Here is a 14,794-nt window from a genome sequence, read left to right on the forward strand (position 1 = left end):
TTTTTTTTATCAGTGCACTGATTTCTCAAGGTGTAATTGAAGAATCTGCCTTTAGTTTCCTTTTGTTTTGAGATGGAAGAAAAATGTTGAATTCTTCTATCATGAGATACCAGTCCAACCAAGACTGAGAAATACGCTGCAGTATTTTCTCATTCCTGAGATTCAGGCAGATTGTTGATTAAATTCACATTCTATTCTACAATATTGGGCCTGGCCTTCCCACTGCTGACATCCTTGTTATTCTGATGGCCTGTGTGTTGGGATGGGGGGGGTTTGAGTCTGGCTTAAAATGCTTCAAATATCACCAGTCCAGAAATGTGCCATTAACACACTGAACACCTTCCTGTCCTCCATTGTCTGGGTGGAGTGGTTAGACAGCGGGGTCGCTTTGCCTTTTGTCCTCCATCCGGAAACTGGTTTGTTTAACCACCAGAGAGAAACTGGTAAGAGCTCCTTGACTGTGAACATTTCAATAGCTGTCTCTGAAAACACAATGAATTATGCTTGCTTGACTGCAGGAGAAATGTAGAGCTTAATTAATGTCTGTAAATGATACAGGCTTCTCAAAGGCTTTAATTAGAAACAAAATGTTATCGCTTGTTATTTTTTTATCTTTTTTTTTTTTAGCACTTAGCAAGGACAGACTTGGGCTGTTCCTCTTGCCCCATGAGACTCGACATGGGAGCTCAGTTCTCCTGCCTGGTGTAACAGTCATCAATGTTTTTCTCCCACTTTGCCATGAGAACTCATTAAAGAACAGCTAGTAGTTAAAACTTGGTCACGAGCACCAAGAAGGCAGTATTATGTAGTGGGTAGAGGCAATAAGAGGGCAGCCAGCAGGTTCCCACACTGCCATCCAAAATAAGCTCTAAGGTTTCTTCCAGCTTTGGACAGACCATTTGACCTTCTCCTATCTCAGTCTGTCCAGCTATAAAATATGAGCTAAAGCAGCTCATAAACCAATATAAACCCTTCCTGCAAAATAGATTAAGGGTTTATATTTGGGATGAGGAAGATAACTTCACCAGTATAAATCATGTCAGGGTTAATCCCCCAACTGCCTTCTCATGGACCCAAAGGAGCTTGATTATTAGATGGAGAGAAAAGGGGTGAAAGTAATCTTGATGTTCATATCACTCAGGCTTTGGGCAAAATGCAGCAGTTTTTTGTGAAGCTTGGAGGTGAGTGTGCAAGTGAAATAGCATTTAGTAGGAGCATGCTTGCTATTTGTTTTATTTAGTTTTTTTAAACTGAATTGTTTTCCTACTGACATACACATAGTTTACAACGTACCCCCTGCCTAGTTGCTTCCTGCTGCATCAGTGCTCTCTTCCCTCTTGGCATGTAATCATCATGTAAAGCCTTTGCCCAGCCAGGGACTGACAAACGGATGGAGTCTGTGGTCCTGTTCCTGTGGTAGCACCACCTCTGATGAGTTTATCTGACATCATTTTCATTAATACAGTTGGCACAGCTAATTTTGATCCTGTGGCCCTCATCAGATACCTTTAATTTCTGAATTTGATGCCTGTTACCTAACTACTTATTTATAGCTCAACAATGAAGTTGTCAACAAAGTCATTTGTCAGGTATATGTCTTTTAATGGATCCTGTATAAATGTGAATTCACTTTCCTGCCTTAAAAATTTCCATTGCTCTCAGTTGCTCTGGCTACTTGTCTCTTAGATATGATTAATGGTATCTAGAAAAGAGGTTGGCTTCATAATCCTGTTGTGAAACACGTAGATCTCGTAGTTCAGGTTTTCTCTTGTCTCGGATAATTCCAATATAATTGCATTTGCCCTCTTTTCTCATAGAACAGAAACATGATATCATTGGGCTCTGAGTTTTATATGACTTGGAGAAAGAAGAGGAAGAAGCAGTAGAGCCATATTATTTCTTACCATTAACTCTGTATTTCTCAGAGGAAAAATATCTCGTGGGGAAGCCCGTGGTCTGTGGCCAGAGATCTTCTGCATTCGTCAGACTCCTGTTGTGACAGTTCAAACCCTTTAAAAATCCATTTGGGGCATTAGAAACAGGGATGCAATTTAAAGCATTTCCACTGGTTTGACACAAGAAAAGGCTACAGAAGTTAAAAACAAGTGCAGGAGAATAATTTATGGCTCTTTAAATATCTCATGGAACTGTAAGGAAGAGAAGGGGTTTTGTAAAATCTTAGGGTACGTACAGGAGGAATATTAATGTCATACATGATGTAATGTAAGCCCACAGTTACTGCTCTCTATGTTGAAATTCTCTGTGCTTTTTGGACCTGTAGCATAGAGTCATGATATATTTTGAGAAGGAAAATATCTGATGTACGTTTTAAAAATTATTATTATTATTATTTTAGTATTTCACCAAATGTTCGTGTAGCTCAAAACCTGCAAGTCCTATGCTAGGGCTTGAGCACACTTGTGGCACAGCCTCATTTGAGAGACTTGTGGGAGCTCTAAACCTATCCTTGTGTTTCCAGATTCTGGGTCTGAGCCAGCAGTTCCTTCTCACACGCGTTGCAGTGACATATAGTTGTTACTGACCCAAGATCACTTCAGCTATGTTCGGAAACATGCCTTCTAAGGGTTCATTCTGCAAAGGGGATTTTCTCCTGTTCACTTAAGCATCATTCCTATCATTTTTGGGCTGCTGGAGTGGTCAAAAAAATTACTGTTTTTCAACAGGGATCTAACTTAGTTACATCTAATACAAAATGTCTTTCAGGCTTCTTATTATTATTACCCTTTTCTTTAAAACTGTATTTGGTAATACACAGTTTAAACAAAGGTACTGTAATTTTGTAATTTTAAAAATACACAGACAGTTTGGACTTTAGAGTTATGAGTAAACTCTGAACAAAAGTTTTGTGAGTTTAAAAAACCTGTCATGCATGACTCTCTCTTTAGTATCAGGACCCACCTTAGCTTTTCATGTTCAGTAGCTTGCCTTCCACAGTTCTCCCTACTTTCAGCCAGTCAGAACGTTTGTGATCGCAAGTAACAGAAGAATAAAGTCCAGAAAAGGTCAGATATTCCAGTCAAATATCTGAGTTAGATGGACTTCAGCCTGTGTTTCCAGAAATATGATGCCATGCCTCTTAATTGTCTGATAAGAGAGTTGTAAGGAGTAACTTACTTGACCCTCTATCTCCTCCTATAAGCAATTCTTTTTGCTCTTCCTTGCATCATATAAACAAGACTGCCTGGTGCTGTTTCCCTGTTCTGCATGTTTTTGTGTCGAGGTGTGACAGTGTTACCTCCCTATCTCAGTTAGGTTGTCATTGGAGGTCTCTGTGTTCACTGCATGTCTTTAAGCTTAGGACTTCTGTTGCCTTTCATAAAGAAAAGAGCAAATCTAACACACCAAGAGATGTGACAGTTCAGAATAAAACCAGACATACATTAAACACAAATAAAAATTATCGTCATGATGAGTAGCGTCAAGAGAGAGAGGTCCATATGATAGTACATGTTACATGAACTGTAGAGAATTGGTTCTATAATTCAATTATGTTTTTGGTTTTTTGGTTCTATAATTCAATTATGTTTTTGTTTTTAAGTGAGGTCGTACAGTTCAAATGTGTGGTTTGGCACACATCACCTGACAAAAAGCAAATGAGGAAAGAAAGTAGAGCAAAAAGAAATTGCTCAGAAAGAAATACTTTCTCTTGTTCGTGTCTGATGTGAAGACTCTACACACCTTAACAGCCAGGAGGCATGGGGAACTTAAATGAGATAACCACATCCAAGAGATCTCAACCACCTTTACATATTCTGGGAGGGGATGGGCAAACCAAGCAACTAATGCTGTTTGGGGACTCCACTCCTCCTGAAATGGCTGCGTGTGTTGCCTACGAGATAATCAGAAACAATGCTTTTGGTGATATGGCCTGATCGCTGTGATCTCTATTCAGAGCAGGAGAGTTCCTCAGTTAACTTTTAACTCACTATTAAAAGGTTGAGTTTTCTATCCAGAATGATCTGTGAAATCACTTGTGCCCTGGTTCCCTCCTCCTACTGCAAGATGGTGTTAATTTTGATCTCTGGGCAATCCGCTGCTGGCAGATAACTACACCCAAACCACAGACTCCATGAATTTAAAGAGGTGATGTATTAAGGGAGCAGAATACTTCTTTCCCAGAAGACAGGCATTAAAGACCTGGCTGGAGATGGTTGAGGACAGAGAAACAACCATAAAGCCTTCAAAATATAAAATACCATAGCTGTTTGTACTTTCTGGAAGTCAATCGCTTCATTGAGATGGATATTGAGATGCCTCTGGGCAATGTGAGGGTCTGAAACTGTGCTGAGGCCATGTCACTGAGGTGACTTGCTGGGCTTGTGGGACCTGGACAGCTGATGCAGCACATCACACTTCATGGTTAAAAGGTGCTGAGCTTGTTGTCGTGAGTTTTAAAGATTTCTGTTGGTGAAGTTCCCAGAAGTGATTCATTCCTGTTCAGCACACACAAAAATATCCAGGCTGGCAGTACAGGCTTGCCTGCAATGTTTGTGTTCAGGGAAGGCTAGTTTAATGTTAACTGAATCTATTTACTTGAAGACCTTGCTTAAAAATATAGTAGTACAAACCTGAAATTACCTGTGGGAGAGGTTTTTCAAGAGGCAGAGAACGTTGCTGTATTGGCCCATGGACTTGGACCATAATTTTTTGTCTGTTTGCTTTCCAGAGGTTTAACATTGGTACATTTTAATTAAAGATACCCTTTAGACATGTTGGTAAATATAATGGGGAGAGGGTAAAATGGGAGTATCCCCCTGTATGTAGAAATAACTCTTGTGTTTGTAGCTACTAAGAGCCTCCACAGCCAGGGCAAAGGTGCTGAAAAGGAAATGCTGTGCCGCAAGCAGTGAGCCGCGTTCTGATCTGTTCATTTACATCTCTCCTGATGAAACCAAAGGAAGTTTAAGAGCTGTTATAGATCCCAGTTTAGGTGATATTTCTCAAGGATACTAAAGAGAATGTGGTAGAACTGGAAAACTGGTCTCTGGTTGCAATATGTGCTTTCAATGGGGATTTTAATTATCTTTGGGTTTTTTTCCTGGCTCCATTGTATACTCACCATCCCCAGTGCTGTAAAAGGGAAGATTCTTACTGGAGTTGGACCAGCTGAATGAGAAGCAGGAACAGTTTATGTGGTACAAAAAATAAATAGCTTTAAGCCCTCAAACTCTTCTCTTCTGCAGTCCCAAGCACCACCACAGCTGAGTCCTGAGGCTTTTAAATCCTAAATGAACTTGAGTAACAGTAAAAGTCCTTTCAAGCCTCCTCTTGGAGTATAAGGTTGTGGTTTCCTTTTGCTACTACTTTTGCTTTGCTGATTTGGAGTAGATTGGTGGTGCTCTCCCTCAGATGAATGACAGGCCACAGAAATGAATCAAAATATTTGGGGCTTTTTTTGTTGTCTTGAATGTCAGCTCCTTGTTGCATCTGTTTTATTATCAAAATGTGGAATTTATTTGTTACTAAAACTTGGAATGTGGCGCGATTGAAAACCGCAGACAAAGCAACTCGGAGCTCAACTGAAATATCTTTGTTTCATTCCACTGGGTAAAACAGCTCAAAGAAAATTAAGGAACTATTCAGTTACCACGTGGCATGTCTTGCATGTTTATCCCTCCTCTTCTGCATTAAAATAGCAAATACTGAGACCTTCAAAATAATACTGCAACATTTGGAGTTTCTCACAGTAATAAACAAACATTGTCCCGTGGCTTCTTGTGCATTTAGACCTCCCTGATAGAAAACTTTATAATTTGTTTCCTACTGAAGTTAACAGTTCCTGCTGGAAAACAATGTGCAGTCACAGTACTGCAGAAATAAAACTGGTCCTGAAACCTTGTACTCCAGGAGAACAGACACCAAAGGAATGTGAGACAAATGGAAGAAAATTGGCTGGAAATTTTTGCTGCCTGGGAAATCCATGGTGGGAAGCAGTTAAGATGCATTTGGGAGAGCAACAATCAGCATTCATTCCAGTAAAGCCAATTAAGCTAAAACAACAGCAGAAACCAATGTGGTTACATGAGAAGCGGAGTCAAACGCAGGGCAGTATAAGCAATGGAAGAGTGGGAGAGTTATGAAAACAACCAGAACCAAACAGAAAAGAATAATTAGAAGAGCAAAGAAAAATAATGATTGGCATCTCCATTAACACAAAGAACAACTAGCAGAGCTACTCCCTTAGTGACTTTACATGTGTTCCAACAAAAGCCCCCCTGTATGCTATTCAACCACTTCTTCCCAAATCAAAAGAAGAGCAGATCATTTGCTGGAAGTCATCAGTGCATTATTTATAAATGGACTGGGTGTGAGAAGCTACCCTTATATCAACCTTTGCTTGCAGTTTGCCTGCATTTACCCCTGAGTCAGAGCTGAGATTTAACTGCCCATGTTGGAATTCAACAAGCAAAACTGAGAAAATGCAGCTGGTTTCATTTAATCCGTGTGAGCAAGCCTGAAAGCTACTGCATGGGAAGTGGAAGAGAAGGAACAGCCCTCTGTAAGGGATGATTCCATTGATGGTCTTAAGTATGCATTTGGCAAATTACAGACAGTTTTGTGCATGTTCTTGTCTAATTTAATAAGAAATCAGTCATTTAGTCTCTTTTTGCAACTGAGGTTCTCATTCTCTTTAATTGTTGAGATTCTCTTCTGCTTATTCTTAAGAAATAATTGTGGTGGGAAAGAAAACACTGCTTTTGCCTTTCTGGCAAGAAATGATCTCTTTAATTCCTACGCAGACCTCTTCAGGACCAGTGTTATAGCTGTCTTCCCAGTTGAGAAAAGGCTACGCAGAATTTCCATGTAACCTATTGAATCACTTGTGGCTATGTGATATGAAGGCCTCATTTTCCACCTCCCCTATGCCCCGCCAGCTCAGCTTAGCAGAGATGTTAGACTCGTCACATTTTGTGGTAGCTCATGGGCAAATGTGAGTGGATGAGCAGTTCTGTGTTCCCAGTTTGTAAATGACAGAATCAGATATGTTCCTTCCACTTAACAGTAGATAAATTTTGGAAACTGAAACCTTCAGAGATAGGCTTCAAGCAAAGCTGGTTCAGAAATGAGAAGACTTTATGGAAGGAGTGAAACTTGAAAGCATTGCTGACCAGAGCCCAGAGTCTGTGGTTGGCAGGACAAGAGTTAAGCATTCAGAAGTTTTTTTTTTTCTTATAGGCAGGAAAGGAAAAATTTATAGCTCATAATCAACTCATGAAAAATGTAGTCTGTGATGTTTCATTCCTGTCTGAGATCTTGGAAGGCTCCTGTTCCTATCTGTCTCTGGGTCTGTTGAGTACAGGGAGTTTCTTCTCAAGGGCAGCAAATGTAAGGCTACTGCAAGATACGGGCAATTCTCCAGCCCGTTTTCAGAAAGCTTCCCCCCCCGACACACCAATTAAACAGTCAGGCGATAGGAGGTCAGTAAGGCACCGTGTACCTTTTTTCTCTTTCCTATTTCCCCTCTTGACTGAAATGATTTTGCTGGCAAAAATCAGTGTCTGTAACGGCTGTGAACTCTTCACCCTGTTCTGGGAGACTGGGTCTGTCTTAAAATCTGTTTATTCTTCAGCTTTTGAAAGTGGCCATCAACCAAGCCTCTGGAAACTGAGCTTAGTATAAAGAGTGTGTGAAAAATATTAGTACAAGAACTTATCCTGTGGAGAGGCTCCTTCTTCCAAATCATTGCTGAACTGGTAAATGCTCATAAGAAAATAATACCCAACCTAGCTTTTGGTGGTGGAGCCACTAGGGATGATGGTGAGTTTGTGATGTGGGTGGGGAAAAGGAGCACAGAGCAGCAGGAAATACATGATTAGGATATGGTGAGGCACAGCATTCCCCGGCTTGTGATGGAAAAGAAATGAAAATACTGTGGACATAGAGTGGTACTTGGGACTGCAAGCACTGCTGTGACACAGTGTTCTGCATATGTGCAGGGCTAGAGGGGACAATTGAAAACGTGAGGAGAGGGGACACCGAAGCAAGAGCATGGGAGCATCGCTGTGGGCATCTCTCCTTGTGGCCTTTCTTGGCCCTTGGGTTGTGGAGCTGGGCTGGTGCTGTTGGCTTCACCACAGCGGTGGTGGTGGAGCTCTGGCTGTTGTGTGATGTCTGTCCTGACTGAGAAAAATGGTCCTGAAGCTCCATATAAAAAGTTTGGCCACCACTGACCTAAACCATGAAGACCTTACTTGTCACCTGTATAATGGAAGCCTGTCTGAGCAGAGTCGTGAAAATTCGGTCCAAAACATTTTATAAACGCAAAGAGTTTTCCAAGCGCAGCGATCTGTGTTCCATGTTTGCAATGGAACCTGAAATCCAGATGGTGTTTGCATATTAATTTTTGGTTGTAAATACTTTTTGTAGCTCTAAAATCCTAATTGCAGTTTTTTCTCCTGTCAGCAAGCCTAACCAAACAGTATTACTGACAGATTTCCAAATACTGTAATTAGAAATCCAAAATTGCCGCAGTATCAGAGAAAGAAACAGAAGGAACAACAGATTAAAATGGATAGGACTTGTAAAATGGGATTAAAAGTTAATTGAGTTTTGAGGAAAACCCAATATGGTTCAGATGAGACAAGGAGAGTGGGAGAAACTATCTTTACCCTTCTTAACTATTGGTTTATTTTGAGTGCCGCTGAGCAGCTGAGTTAATCAGATATTGCTCTGGTTTCCCTACTCGCAGAGCAAATGTGCCAGGATTTGTACACAGCTCTGATATGAGAGCTTTCTAGGTTGGCTTTTGGGTTCCTCGTTGTCTACATGGGAAATCTATGATCATATTTGAACTCCTCTCATGATCTCATAAATTGGCATGCTTGTCCCTTTCCATTTTGCAGCTATTAACATGACATACCCGGAGCCACTACAGCTGTGTTTTCATAGAATCATAGGATTTGAGGATTTGAACTTTAAAAGCCAAATTCCTGGTTGTCCAGGACATAGAGCACAGATGCTCTTGGAGCTGACGCATCTGGTCTCTAACCAGATACCTATGGTTAGAGAGGTTTGGTGACTGAAGTCCCTGACAAAACCTGAGTGATATCTTAATAAGATTCCATGCCTAAAAAGAACAAATTAAATTCCTTGCTCAAAATGTCTTCACTCTGCCTTCACGTGGGGTATGAACGTCTCGGTGTTTTTATTGTTGTATTAGATGCAGATACACACGATTGCATCAATACATGCTGTCTGCAACCCATGTGTTCTTTCTGTATTTGCTCTTAGTGCAATAGCATCAATCTTACGAGCCTGGCTTGATCAGTGCTCTGAGGATTTCAAAGAGCCACCTGAGTACCCATGTTTGCTGAAGTTGCTGGATTACCTGAAGATGAATATACCTGGCTCAGACCCAGAGAGGAGGGCTCAGAACCTCCTCGAGCAGTTCCAGAACCAAGAATTGGAAAACAAAGGTAAGTTACCTTTCCCTCCTGTCTTCCTGTTCTCCTAGACTGTATGGTACCACAAGGATTTATGTGGAGTACATTTCATCAACTCTCGTGTTAATTGACAATACGGTGAGGCTCATCAGTGCCTTTTCTCTTGTTTCTTAAAAAAAAAATCTCTGTATGAAGCTGTGTGGGATGAAATAGTCTTACAGTGTAGGTGCCTATGCCTGTTTATTCTTGGATGGACTGAGAAATCCAGCACTTCCCTAATTTTAGCCAAAGCTTTGAGATTGCTGCAGCAGCTAAGCAGTTAATTGTCAGCGCACTTCCCATGTCATTGAGTTAAAACACACAGCTGCTCTTTAGCTGGTCTTCTCATTTCAACCCCCTTTCCCCAAGAAAAGCTCAGACCAACAAAAAGCAAAATGCAGAGCTGCCACAAAATACAGCTTGAGTCACAAGCCGTGTTGTCATGAAGCTTTTCTTCCTAGTTACCATCATGTCAAAGGAAGTGTCTGTGGCTGTTTTTTCCTATTTGAGTGGCCGGCTGCTGGTATCCAAGGACAGAGGAAAAACTTACGTTATTGGGGGTCACAATCTACTGAAACAATAGTGAACTGTAGTAACACAAATATGCTGTGTGCAGCGTCAGGCCTGACACATACCCTTATCCTGGTCTGAAAGCTTCCTGTGGCATAAGCTGAAAAAATCATAGCAGCTCACGTAGTATGTGAATGAGAACTAGAATCAACTTCCAGCTTTGGTAGAGGGGTGAGAGGGAGGAATTTGTGTCATAAAGGAGAAAGGAAATGACAGGGAAAAAAAACCCAACAAAACAACCCATTTCATCCCATAAAAAAAAATCATGTCTGCCGGATGTTCCAGAAATACCATGTCAATGCATAATACTGTGAAATGCCAAATTAACTCGGTCATTAACACACACATAAAAAGGAGAACTGCACAGAGCCCGGGCGTTTTCCTTACTGAACGCAGGTAAACGAGCAGGATTGCTAATATGTGCCTATTGATGTCCTTTCCTGGGTTTGGTTCCCACAGGTCAAACAGAGGAGGCTCACCAGAGCTATATTTGGGTTCCTCTGTTGTTCAAAGTGAGAAGAAGTTCCCAGTAGCACTGCTTCTGCATTTGTTTCCTCAAGTAACAGCTGAAAAGGTTCTTTTCTGAGTTATAACAGGTGGTCAATTTGAAAACATTTTCCAAATTGTGGTAGAATAGAGGCTGTTAATAGAATAAAATAAGAGGAGAATGCAATTAACCTGTGGAGTCTGCAGAGAAAAGTTTGAGAGTTGTCAGTTACTTCATCAGAGCTCCATCTTTGCTCAATTCAAAGATTTCTTTCAAAACTCTTAATGTGTTGTCTGCAGTCAAGACTTGCTGATAATTATTGTTCTAAAGCATTCCCATTGTGCCATGAATTTACAATTTTTGGTCCTAATCCTACAGTGTGATTGGTGTAATCAGACCTCCATTCAGTGCTGCCATCAGCCAGGCCAGTAGATTAGATTGTAGCACCAGATAGATAGATAATAAAAACTGTTCCTGGCCTCAGTTCTTGCAGCTTGAGCAATTCAAAGTGAGGGGTGAGTCAGAGAATTCTGCAAATTCAGAAGGGGCGCGTGGTTGCTCTCACTGAAGTCAAGAGGGCAGTTGGGCTTTGAGAGGACTAAATGGATCAGAGTGATTTGAAAATGATGAGATACTTGAGTACAAGAGGATTCCAGCTTGTTAGGGAGTAGGGAGAAAACTGGTTACACATTTATGGAGGTGAGAGAGAAAGGAGAAAAAGGCATTAAAAAAAAGAAAGAAAAGGAAAATCTTGACTTGCACTCCAGGACCTGATTTGAAGGGTGCTTGGTTTTGAGAAGGATTGCAACTCGGTGATAAGGATTTCCAGTTGACTTTCAAGAGCTGAAAGGAAAATGAGGAGTTACATAGAGAGAGACAAAAATGTGACTCTTGTAACAGTTCAACAGAAGTCCATTTAATTGTGTGTATTGTTACAAAACAGCCCCAGAAAAATAATGCTGGAACAGAGGTCTCCGTTTATCGCGTTCAGCTCTGTCAATAAATTGTGCAATTGGAATGTACGGATGGAAATCTGTAGTTAGAATTTGTTACATCGAAACTGTAGCAGTTTACACTGATGAGCAGGTTTGGCTAATTAATGAAGAAAGGCAAACCAAAGTATTTTGGAAAATTATGATGAAGTATCACTTTACCTGCTGTTGTTGCTTTAATGTCTGCTGTGCTTTAATAGGATATGAAGTGTTGCACAACGTACTCTGAAATGCACTGCTTGTTTTTGGTAATGAAATCTCACTAGTGGTGAACTCAGTACTTTCCTTGTTAGTCTTCAACAAGTCCCATTTGATTTTTTTTTTTTTTTCTCCCTTCTTTTGGAGTTACTGTCGCCTTACAGTAAAAGGGATTAGGAAGAGGATTTATTTTCAAGGATTTTCTGTTTGACTTTCTCTACCATGGGAAACAAGGGCATATTTCTTTGTGTTTTAATGTGGCTTTGTTCCCAACCCTGTGGGAGCCAAAAGGTGACATGGTAACATCTGTGAAATCACTTCCATGCTGGATTGGGTCCCTTGATGAGGACAGCTCTCCTCTCTCACCTCTTCACTGCTGCTCAGTGCAAATTTAGAAGCAGCAGAATGCTGTAGGTGCTCATGGTATTCCCTTTTCTGGGAAAAAATTCCCAGAGAGGGAAGGTGAGGAATGCTGGAATAAACCCTCTTCAATATAGTCCATATAGCTCGGTGAAAGCACAAATGGTGCCAAGAAAATACAGTATCTCCTTTTATTTCCACACATGGGAGATGAAATCTGGCTAGAAGAGCATTACTAATGCAATATTTTTGGGATATAACTGCAATCTTGGCCCTTTGCAGTTTGATATTTTTTTTTTTCTCCAGCATTTATTAATACATAAATACTGGAAAGTAGATTAACAAAATTCTGCAATGTTAATAAGGGAATTTTGTTGGGATGGGTTAAGATGGGTTAAACCACCTCTCAGCTAAGAGACCCTGAACAGCTCAGTTCTCTCTAACTCTTATTTCTTGTTCTTCCACCTTTTCTTTGTCAATTTAATCTTCTGTTCATCATCTTTCTCACTAAAATATGCAGCAGTAGGACCATTACATCGGGCAGGAACCTTTGGGCATTGTGCTGTAATACTCACTGTGATATTTTAAAATAAACATCTGCTTAGATGTATAAATTTACTTGTTGTAAGTTTACTTATTGTTAGCTGTATAAATTTAATAAGTCATGTTTTCTGTCCTGGACAGATGGATTCCTTAACAATCCCACCTGTAACCCATGTGATGAAGAGGAACTAGAGAACAGCAATCTAGAAGATTTCTCTTTTTTCCAAGAAGACCTTGTGGCAGAACAGTTGACATACATGGATGCAGTATGTAGAGCATACGTACTACTTGAAATGCTAGGGGAAAGTGTGCTGGGCTTCTAAATTTTTTTAAAGTTATATAATTATAAATATAGTGCTCCAGAACAGGTCTGTTGGGACACAGAACACAGCTCTGCTTGGTTATCCAAACTTGCTTCGTTCATAGCACTTTTTCCTTCTGTCGTTCTGAAGGTTGTGGGTTGTTGATTTTGTTGTGGGGTTTTTTTTTTTGGGGGGTGGGGGGTTGTTTGGGTTGGTTTTTTTTTTTTTAAAGTGCAAATATATGCTGTGTAACCTTTTTTGCAAAGTTTAATATTTGACACCTGAGAAATAGCACATTTTGACTATGTTGCTACCAGACCTAAAGATGTATAAGTACTCTTAACTGTAGTGCTCTGATTTGGTTTGTCTGTATCAGTCTCCTTCAAAATATCATTATATATATATTTTTTTTTTCCCCTTGGTACTGCAACTGATATAAAGGTGTCTCATTTTCCTAGGTCTATTTAGCTGACAGTTCTTTTAGGGCATCAAGCCTATAAAGAATATGCCAAAGTGTATATTTTAAACTAAGATAAACCAAATATTTACCTTTTAATACCATATTAGATTTAGATCCCAAAGGTCTTTTCCCATCTAGGCAATTCTGTGATTCTGTGACGTGCGTTTCTTCTTCTGGGCAACAGAGATTTAGGAGAATCCTGCTGACTTGTACACCTCTATTTCACTCTAGGAACTCTTCAAGAAAGTTGTGCCTTACCACTGCTTGGGATCCATCTGGTCTCAACGGGATAAGAAAGAAAACAAGCACCTGGCTCCTACCATCAGAGCCACCATCTCCCAGTTCAATGCAGTTACCAGATGTGTTATCAGCACTATCCTGGAGAACAGAGAAATGAAAACACAGCAAAGAGCCAAGATCGTTGAGAAGTGGATTCATATTGCACACGTAAAGCATTTAATTCTAGACTGTTTAATGTTCCTTGCGCGGGTGCCTTGGGGTGAGGGAGTTGGGAGGGGAGACAGGGGTTGTATGCGTTGGTCCCAGGCCAGCGGACATCTTAGCTCTCATTCTTTCTATTTTGGACTGATTTTCTTTGTAATAGCAGATGAATATTGCCTTTCCTCTCCTTAGTTCCTTCCCCACCATGAAAATGGGGTTGGTGCTTGTCTCTTCACAGAGTTGGGAGTGCTAATTAATGGGTGAAGTAGATACTGTGTCTTGCAGATGGGCAGTGCAATATACTTGATAACGTAACATTGATGGTAAGATAGGTATGAATTCAACCAGCTCACTTCCCTAGGAAGAAAATAGTGCTCATGTCAGTGAAAGAAGTGAAGCCATGGTTGATATCATCCAAAGGTTAGACTTGTTTTCAGAGGAAAGTTTGGAGTAGGACTGGTGGTGGTGCAGGCAGCAGGCACAGTCAGAATAAGCTTTGGGCTCACCTGCCTTGAGCTGATCATGTTTGGTCAGTGAGGATCATGCTCCCTTTCCTGCATCTACAGACACCATGAGAGTTGAAATCAGATATGGTGGAAGACAGCAGAACTGTGTTTGTGTTTTCATACATGTCTTTATATGTATGTGGCCAGCAGGTTGAGGGAGGGGATTCTCCCCCTCTACTCTGCTCTCGTAAGACCCCACCTGGAGCACTGTGTCCAGTTTTGGAGCCCCCAGCACAAGAAAGACAGGGACCAGTTAGAACAAGTCCAGAGAAGGGCCACCAGGATGATCCGAGGGCTGGAGCAGCTCTGCCGTGAGGACAGGCTGAGAGAGTTGGGGCTGTTCAGCCTGGAGAAGAGAAGGCTCCGGGGAGACCTTCTAGTGGCCTCCCAGTACCTGAAGGGGCTACAGGAAGGCTGGGGAAGGACTTTTCATAAGGACAGTTAATGACAGAAGAAGGGGAAATGGCTCGAAATGGGAAGGGGGGGGGGTTA

At 41.0% G+C, this 14,794-nt stretch overlaps 1 protein-coding gene across 1 annotated transcript in view; it reads left to right on the forward strand.

Moving 5' to 3' along the window:
• Nucleotides 1–9,252: 9,252 nt before the first annotated feature.
• RGL1 (ral guanine nucleotide dissociation stimulator like 1) overlaps nt 9,253–14,794 on the forward strand; it is a gene marked incomplete at both ends in the record, with an annotated part of 24,910 nt that continues 19,368 nt past the window's right edge. Inside the window, 3 exon segments of the mRNA XM_029085562.1 lie at nt 9,253–9,437; nt 12,735–12,859; nt 13,587–13,802. Coding sequence (XP_028941395.1) covers nt 9,253–9,437; nt 12,735–12,859; nt 13,587–13,802 — 526 coding nt within the window.

This window comes from Antrostomus carolinensis, unplaced genomic scaffold, assembly GCF_000700745.2.
Source record: "Antrostomus carolinensis isolate BGI_N321 unplaced genomic scaffold, ASM70074v2 scaffold23546, whole genome shotgun sequence".
Lineage (NCBI taxonomy): Eukaryota > Metazoa > Chordata > Aves > Caprimulgiformes > Caprimulgidae > Antrostomus > Antrostomus carolinensis.